Source organism: Mastomys coucha, unplaced genomic scaffold (genome assembly GCF_008632895.1).
Source record: "Mastomys coucha isolate ucsf_1 unplaced genomic scaffold, UCSF_Mcou_1 pScaffold18, whole genome shotgun sequence".
NCBI lineage: Eukaryota > Metazoa > Chordata > Mammalia > Rodentia > Muridae > Mastomys > Mastomys coucha.
The window spans coordinates 65,997,034-66,006,040 of NW_022196900.1; the positions used below are offsets into that span (position 1 = coordinate 65,997,034).

General features: G+C 48.6%; 1 protein-coding gene across 6 annotated transcripts in view; it reads right to left on the reverse strand.

The window, feature by feature from the left end:
- The window catches only part of Mroh7 (maestro heat like repeat family member 7), a 46,110-nt gene that overhangs the window by 9,638 nt on the left and 27,465 nt on the right, over nucleotides 1-9,007 (reverse strand). For 5 of the 6 annotated variants that reach the window (XM_031378046.1, XM_031378049.1, XM_031378045.1 and 2 more), the window contains exons 14-18: nucleotides 7,659-7,797; nucleotides 7,260-7,450; nucleotides 3,484-3,621; nucleotides 2,534-2,648; nucleotides 509-649 (exon numbers count right to left, since the gene is read on the reverse strand). In XM_031378046.1, the coding sequence (XP_031233906.1) occupies nucleotides 509-649; nucleotides 2,534-2,648; nucleotides 3,484-3,621; nucleotides 7,260-7,450; nucleotides 7,659-7,797 (724 nt within the window). The remainder of the gene's footprint in view (nucleotides 1-508; nucleotides 650-2,533; nucleotides 2,649-3,483; nucleotides 3,622-7,259; nucleotides 7,451-7,658; nucleotides 7,798-9,007) is intronic. The other variant, XM_031378050.1, reaches the window with a different exon arrangement.

Below are 9,007 nucleotides of genomic sequence, written 5' to 3' on the forward strand. Positions count from 1 at the left end.
TGCCTATACTCCCTCCCTCAACCTCTGGTTGTTCCCTGGAGCCTTCTTTGGTTTCCCCGATTCCCTCTGGCTGGGTCGCTGGAGGTTTATCCCCTCTACTGGTCCCAGGTGGATGATACCCTCCATCACAAATTAGCCATCTGAGTCCATGTTACCCCTTCATCCCCATTGCAAGGGTACCTAGTAGAGAAAAACGGGCAGTTTCTACAATGCTAAGCTTAAGCCACCCTTCCAGACTTTAGTCTCCTGCTGTGAAAGGGGAGAATAATTACTGCCACTCTACACATTGCCTAGAGGGACACTGTGCAAAATCTAGATCAGGAAATGTTGAAAAACATTTCCATGCATAGGATTGTGATGGCAAATTCATTTTATAGATGGGACCACTGAGGATAGGCAGAGATAGGCTCGGATTCCATCCATCAGCATCTGAGACACTCTAACAGCTGAGCTCTGCCTCCTTCTTCTAGCCCAGAGGCTGGAAGAGCTTCCTCAACCCTCCACTCACCTTGTCAGACCTGCGTGCCAGGATGACCAGGCCCCGGATGGACAGCACCTTCATGATGGGGTCACGGTGGCTCAGGCCTTCCACCATCCGCCCCAGGGAGTATTCCTCAGGGATGCGACGCACCTGCTCCATGCGGAACAGCTAAGAGAGCAGATGGCATTGACTCCTGGGCTGAGGGGTGTGTGCCCCACTGTCTCCCTGGGACTCTGAGGCACCACCTCTCTCTCTCTCTCTTTCTCCCTCTCGCTCTCTCACACACACCTCTCCATCACCTGGCTCCTGGCCCCACCTGCTGCTCCTCCAACCTTCCTCGTTCTTCCTATAACTTGCTGACCATACACCTACACTAACCCACTCTCTTCCACCATTCCTCAATGACCGAGCCAGTTTGTCCCCACGTCTACTCTCACTACCACACCTTACATGGCTCTTTTCAAAACTCAGTTCCAGGTTCAACACTTTCTTCCCTGAGTCCCAGGAACCCTGGGCATAATTCCTGAGGTAGCAACTAGGAAGCTCAGTGCTCAGTCTGCCCTCCTGTCCCTGTAGACATCCACCAACTTCCTATAGTATAAAAACTCGGCCAGTCCTCTTTGAGCCGTCACTCAACCTAAGCCTTGGAGTGGAACGTGCGTTTGTTAGATGAGACAAGTCCAACACAGAGTTTGGCTCCTCCCCTTCTGAGGACTGCTCCTTTTCCATGTCCCCACTGTGGGGTAGCGCCATCATCAGCACCCATTTTCTGCCTCACATCCTCCCTTCCTTCCGCAGCCAATAGGATTTGGTTCTCCCTACCTCTCTGTCTCCATGGCTGACAACCACTGCCACCATGGAGAGCCATGTCTAGGGGATGGGAGTCCTGGGGACAAGAGAAGCTGGTGAGGAGGGAAGGATCACCAGCTAACCAGAGGAGAGGGAAGGGAGGACCGCACTAGTGCTGGCTTCACACCGGTGCTGGCTTCACACCGGTGCTGGCTTCACACCGGATGTCCAAGAAAGCTACTCAGGCCTGCTGTACACCAAGCTGTGAACCGGGCCTCAGACACAGAAAAATAGCTTCTATCTCTTTTACTTACAGTGTTAGAAACCAGACTTAGGGTCTCACATGTGCCAAGCAAGTCCTCTACCAGGGAGCCACATCTCCCACACAGCATTGATAATTAAGTTAGTTTTTGAGACAAGGTCTCACTCTGTATACAGTCCTCTGTATGCTGGACTGGATTTTACCACAATAAATGAAGGAAGAGAGAGAGGCATGGAAGATCTAGACTCAAAGGTGTGGATTTAAACCCTGAATCTGCCATTTGGGCCTTTGGAAAGAGACCGTGCCTCAGTTGCCTCCTCTGAATAGAGCCATGGACTCATATCTAAGTTATGAAATTTGAGGGAGGGTAAAATGGAGGGAGGATGTAATGAGTCAATTAGTGGAAAGCTCTAAGAGCAAGCAGGAGGATAGTAAGTGTTCAATAAAACATCAGCCATTACTGTGCATGTGCATCGGCCCTTCTGCAGCTGGCCTTCTCAACTCCCGACTGGTCTCCTGAACCTGTCCAGCACTTCCTGCCACACTAACTCTGATTATGTCATTCCCCTCATGACACTCTCTCCCTGAGGTCCCTCCCTCCAGTCTCTAAGTCTCCCATGATTTGCACCCAGCTTACTGCAAGTCAGGCTACAGTATCCCACATTATAACGGGGTGTTCTTTGTCTTCCCTGTCATACTGAGAGCGCCTCAAGGTCAGGATGGAGTGGAGTTCACATTTGTACCTCTGAGGCCTGACACATGGTGGTACCCAGCAGAGGTTAATGGGTACCTGGGGTTTGGGGGGAGTATGGAAGAGTGGGATGCAAGAGTGGAAAGGAGGAGACACGGGAGACAGACCAACGGAGCCTTCATATTGAAGATAAATAAAGGTCCTGGAAAGGCTTTGGAAACTTCAAAGTGTTTCCAAGGAGAAATGAGTGTGCTGTGACTCAAGACCCTCCCTGACTAACCCTCATCACATGCAGGGCCCCAGGATATACCTCCACAAAGAAGGCGGTGGCTGTGATCTTGTGTCTCTCGTCACCTCTCTCCAAAAGTGGGATGAGCAGGTAGAGGATGCGACAGAGCTCCTGGCAGGAGTAGTGAACCATGGCCCTAAAGAGGAGCGGACTCTCAGATTCCAGTCCCACAAAGTTGGCTGCTGGAGGTCTGACAGTGACACTGTAAAACCTGGCCTGCCAGTGTCATCTAAGTTTCTGTGACCCCAGCCTTTCCACCAGGAGGTTAGCTCAGAGTCGCTTGTGTGAGTGGGCATGCATGTGTATGTGAGTGGGCATGTGTGTGTTTTTGAGTGGGAATGCGTATGTATTTAAGTGGATGTGCATGTGTACATGAGTGGGTGTGCATTACCACAGTGCTCATGCGGAGGTCATGTGTGTGTTTTTGAGTAGGAATGTGTATGTATTTAAGTGGGTGTGCATGTGTACATGAGTGGGTGTGCATTACCACAGTGCTCATGCGGAGGTCATGTGTGTGTTTCTGAGTAGGAATGCGTATGTATTTAAGTGGGTGTGCATGTGTACATGAGTGGGTGTGCATTACCACAGTGCTCATGCAGAGGTCAGACTACGCCAGTGAGAATTGGGTTTTACCTTCCATCAAGTGGGTCCAGGGAATTGAACTTAAGTTGGCAGCCTTGGCTGCGAGTGTCTACCCACTGAGCCATCTCACAAGCCAAAAAGAGGAGCTAACTACATCATTTTAGGCATCTATGAACTCAAGGGAACACTATAACCAAGTTTGCCTCCCAAGAGTGGGTGTCATTTTTCACACTGGTGGTATCCCCCTACTAAGAGGACAGTTTTCCCCAACCTGCAGAGAAGAGGTAAGAGGGGAAAAAAGCCATCGCTCAGAGATGCAAGCCTGGGTCTGGAGGGTCCATCCTGCTCCAGGCTGCTCCACCCTACCCTACTGAGGTACCACGCCTCACCTTGCCAGCAGGGACACTCCCCGGTAGTGGCTCTCTGCCTGGCCCATGAGCTCCCAGCCACCCTGCTCCTCCAGAAACGCAGACTCGTAAGAACAGCCCATTTTCAGTAGCAGGGTTTTCACCACCTTCACCATCCAGCTGCCAAGACAAGGGGGAGAAGTCTGCTGTCCATGGTGTGCCTTCTACTCAGCCCCTCTGTCCAATGCTACCATCCATCCCCATGAGCTCCCCTCCACCACACTACCATTAGCAGTGGGCACTTGTCCACAGAGGATGACTCCTTACCAGGAGCACATTGTTCCCAGAACATGAAAAGAAACAGAAGCAAAATCCCCTTCCACCTTCCCTTTCTGGAGACTTGGTTACTGGAGGAGCTAGCTGGCTGGCCAAGCTTCCTGGGCATCCTATATCTTGCCTCTCCCCTTCTCCACTCCCCATTAAGCCATGACTGTCTTGGCAGCCTATGGGACAGTCCTCTCTGCTCTCCTGGGCACTCAGTCTCCTGCCGGTGCCTAAGTCCCTCTTTGCCTCAGGACCCTTCACATATGACTCCCATCTGAGTGCCTACTAGAAGAACCTGGAAAGTTGTCACACCCAGGCAACTGAGCAGAGCTCAGAGGTTCCAAGTGAGCTCAGGGAGCCTCAGGGTTGCTGCTGCCTGTTACAAACCAACTGGCTGTCTCACTTTGTTGCTCTGGCTGTCCTTGACTTTGGTCCTTCACCCTCCTTCCTGAGTGCTGGGATTGCAGATGTCTGACACCAAGTGTGGCTTCAAATTTGTCTTGAATCCCAAAAACTAGCAGCTTTCGGTACCATGGGAATTATGTCTACAAAGGCAGCATGAAGTCTTCAAGTAAATGTTTAGGTTTCTGGGGAATGATTCCATCCATTATCTATTAACAGTTTATAATCCCAGTTATGAGTCTCTGGTGATGTTTTGCTCAATGAAAGGCTGAGTCTATTGGTGGTGTGTTTAAAGCTCTAGCTGGTGGTGGGACCTGGGAGAATGGAGCTGATAAATGAGGTGGACGAAAGTCTCATGCAATGACCAACTTTGTTCAGAGCATCAGACAGTTTCTACTCTGAGGGTTAAGAAAGATCACAACAGTTAGGTGGAAATCAGACACCCAGCTCTTAAGGGGCAGGAAAAGACCAGCCAAGAAGTTAGTTACCAAAACCAGAGCATAAATGATAGAAAGATGGATGGATAGATAGATAGATAGATAGATAGATAGATAGAAAGATGGATGGATAGATAGATAGATAGATAGATAGATGGATAGATAGATAGATAGATAGATGGATGGATGGATGGATGGATGGATGGATGGATGGATGGATGGATGGATAAATAGATCTCCATCTAAGGCTGCACACAGCTTGTCCTTAGCCTTTCTAAATATGCTTTTGTACGTACAATACACAGAGGGACAAGAAAGGGAAACTGATGAGCCTACCATACAAAACATTTAACTTTTTGAATGACAAAAAGAAAGAAAGAAAGAAAGAAAGGACATGTGATTTTACAGGTTAAGTGACCAATTTAATAGAAACAACAGAGTTGATTTTCTTAATACAATGAGTTCTCACAAATTAATAAGAGAAATGAAAAAAATAATTAAAAAAACAAATTACCAAAAAAAAAAAAAAAAAATCCCCAGCAGGCCTACATAGACGAAGGGCAAGGGCAACTTACTCACGTAAATGGGAATACAAATGCCATTTAAATCTCAGCTTCATTCAAATGAGAGAAATGAAAACTAAAACTCCAGAACAGATACACAAACACATACACACATACACACATGCGCACACACACATACACACATGCACAAGTACATACACATGCACACACACATGCACAGGTGCACACACACTCACACCCATGGACAGGTCCACACATATGCACATACACATGCATACACACATGTACACACACACACACACACACACGCACTCAAACCCATACAAACACCTGCATGCAGCACATCAGGTGTGGTGGTAGAGCTCTGCCATCCCAATACTCAGGATATGAGGCAGGAGAATCATGACTCCTTTTAGACTTTGCCTCAAAAACAAACAAACAAACAAACAAATTCATCTTTCGCAACACAGATTAGCAATGATAGAAATGTTCTGAAATGCACTGCACTAGAACAGATGTGCAGATGTAAGCACCGGCACAAGCCATGACCACTGGTGACAGTTTCCTCTGTACACACTGGTAAATGGAACAAGAATTACTACATTTTATTTAATTTCTCTCTCTCTGTCTCTTTCTGTCTCTGTCTCTCTCTGTTTCTGTCTTTGTCTCTCTGTCTCTACCTTTGTGTGTGTGTGTGTGTGTGTGTGTGTGTGTGTGCACATGTATGCCATAGCATGGATTCAGAGGTCAGAGAACTTGTAAGAACCAGTTCTGGGGGCTGGTGAGATGGCTCAGTGGGTAAGAGGACTGACTGCTCTTCTAAAGGTCCTGAGTTCAAATCCCAACAACCACATGGTGGCTCATCACAACCACCCATAATGAGATCTGACACCCTCTTCTGGTGCATCTGAAGATAACTACAGTGTACTTATTTATAGTAATAAATAAATCTTAAAAAAACAAAACAAACCAAAACAGTTCTTTCTTCCCACCATGTAGGCCATGAGGCTCTGGCTCGGCAACAGCACGCTTATCTACAGAGCAGCTCACTGGCCCCGTGTTTACATTTTCATCACACTGGTCAAGAACGTTTTCCATCTTGCATTTCTGCACCATTTTAGTATTGCCCTGCAGAAGCCCACTGATGTCCCCACTCCCCCGGGAATCCATCCTACACATACAATTACATGCATCTACATGAGCAAGCACATGTCAGTGCCATCTGCAATTACAAAGAGCAAGAGCGGTGCCCGCATCAGGAGGGGGGCCGCACATATTACAGTAGCTGGATTTCTGTACGTAAGGATGCTCTGCAGCTGTCAAAAATGAGGAGGCAGTTGTATGTATGGAGGTCTCCAAGACTTGATACATGTTAGGTGCAAATGTGCATCTATGTCATGGGCTAGCACTTGTGTAGAAGAATATAAACCCTAGCGGCTCATCTACACTAACTACTCCTGAAAGGGCATTAAAAAAAAAAAAAAAAAAAAACCCGCTTGTCTTCTGGGGAGGTATCTGGGGTAAAGACAGGAAAAAGAGAGTTAGTTAATCTTAATGCCGCATTCTCCTGTGGTGTGCATACATTATATTCCGATGAGTAGTTAAGAACATTGGTGGGCCTGGGATACACACATAATACAAGTGTGTCTTCTGGAGGCAGTAGGGGGTAAAGGTCTGCAGACAACTGATTCCTTCATATCATTTGAGCAGAGTGGTGGGATGCAGAAAGGGGGTTGAGAACCAGCCCTGGAAGTGTAGTGTGGCTCCAATAATGTGTGTTTCTGGTGGCGGGAAGTGGGTAGCTCAGTTGATAGAGAATGCTTATCCAAAATGAACAAAGCCCTAGGTTTGATCCATAGAACCAAATAAACTGAGCACAGTGGTGCATGCCTATAATCCCAATGACCAGGAGATAGAGACAGGAGGATCCCAAGTTCAAGATTGTCCTCAGCTTTATAACAATCTTGGGACCAGCCTGGATTACATGAGATTCTATCTAAAGGGGGGAGGGTATGTTTACTTCCTCTTCTGGTTCTAGAATTAATGTCTACACATATGATGTTTGAGGGTCCTTTGCTAGAGGGCACTCCCCACTCCAAGGACAGCAGGGTTTAGAAATGACGGGACCTACCGTACAGGTATGAACAGAGGAGGCTGTGTGTCATCCTTAGAATCCTTTGGAGGAGCCACACGGCTGGGTAGGTTGAGGCCAATGTGATAATGGACCTGAATGAGCAGAGCCAGGAGCAGCTGAGGGTAGATGCGCCTCACACGGCCCACACAGCTGTTGACGGACAGGAGCTCACACAGACCACTGGCTGCCTAGGGGGGAGGCCAGTGGCTTGACTCAGACCATCCTCCCAGCACTGCTGGCTGAAACCTCTCTTACTGCTCTGAGAGACTGGGACTGGCTCTCTAATCCAGCCTAGAAAAGCAGGGTTCCTACCCCCTCTGGCAGATAGGGCCCTCCAAGCAAGCAGAAGTGCAGAGTGGGGTGCAAGGGAAGGAAGGCCAGGTGCCTGGTCCTCACCGCCAGGGGCACAATGGAGGCTCGGCCCTTCTTGGTTACAGGCTTCTCCTTGAGGCTCGTCAGGAGCAGATCCAGCAGGTCTCGGACGTCACAGCTGGGCTTTCGAAGTATCAGCTGCCTCCACATCTCTGCCCCATTGCTAAGGAGGAAGGAGAATAGTACTGACTAGGACGGGGGCCACCTGACACCAAACGGTTTCAGGGCTGGGGTGCAGTGCTAAATGATGTGATTTTCGTGAGCATGCCCACAAGGAGTGATCCCGAAAACACTCTCCGTGAGGCAGGAAGTTGACAGTGATTGAAAACCTTATTTCCAGGTCTCAGCCCAGGTGCTTTGTTCTCCTGTATTAATGCAGCAAACACTCATTAGAGCAGACATCACGCACCAGGCTGGCACTAAGCAAATCACTGCGGATACAGATGCAGACACTTAGAAGTGCTCAGAGTCACCACCTTCTCTAGAGAGTGTTATTCCCATTTTACAGAGGCAGAATGGAGGCTCAGGGAGGTTAAAAAAACATCAGTCCAAGATGCTGCTACTGCTAACGAGCTGAAAGATGTGACTGCATGTGATGTCTCTAAAGCTGCCTCCTAGGAGGCACAGACCCCTTTGGGGCCTGGGTCTTGCCCTTATCACAGACTCCGAGGAAGTGCAACTCCTGGCCCTTTGCCAGAAGCTACTCACACAGGAGAAGCAAGCAGCACCAGGAGATTCCTGCTGTGAGCAGCTGACAGTGAGCTGAAGGGTTAATGAAACCTTTTGCCTGAATACAGGAGCATCTGAACCTTCCACTCACGTCCTAGCTCTGTTCCCCTGGAAACCCAATAAAGATAGTATTTCAACTATGTTGCTAGGCAACGTTGCTTATGGTAAAAATGGTCATGTTTATGGCTGCTTGGTACATCACATCTGGTTTAGGAGGAACTATCAATTAACTGTAAAACCAATGGAACAGCTACAGCGTGGAGATTCCCAGGGACTGTGACCCTTGTCGCTGGGCTAGTCTCTGAAGTGATGCAGAAAACATGGCTTGTGTAGGAGATTCTGGTCTCTGTGATTCCCCTGGGTCTCCTCCTCTCCTGGGAAACTAGCTTCCCGACCCAGAACTAAGACCAGAAGAGGAAAATGAGGCATGTAGGGAATAAAAGAGAAGGGGGCCTGGCTCTCAGACCCACAAAGGGGGCATCAAGTCAAGTCAGGGCATCAAGCCCTGGGAATCTAGTGACTGTTAGCGGAGCACAAAAGCAGCCCCTGGGGCTGACTCAGTGGTAGGACACTTGGATAGCATGGCCCTAGGTTTGATGGCCAGCACTGAAAAAGACAAAGAGGAGGAGGAGGAGGAGGAGGAG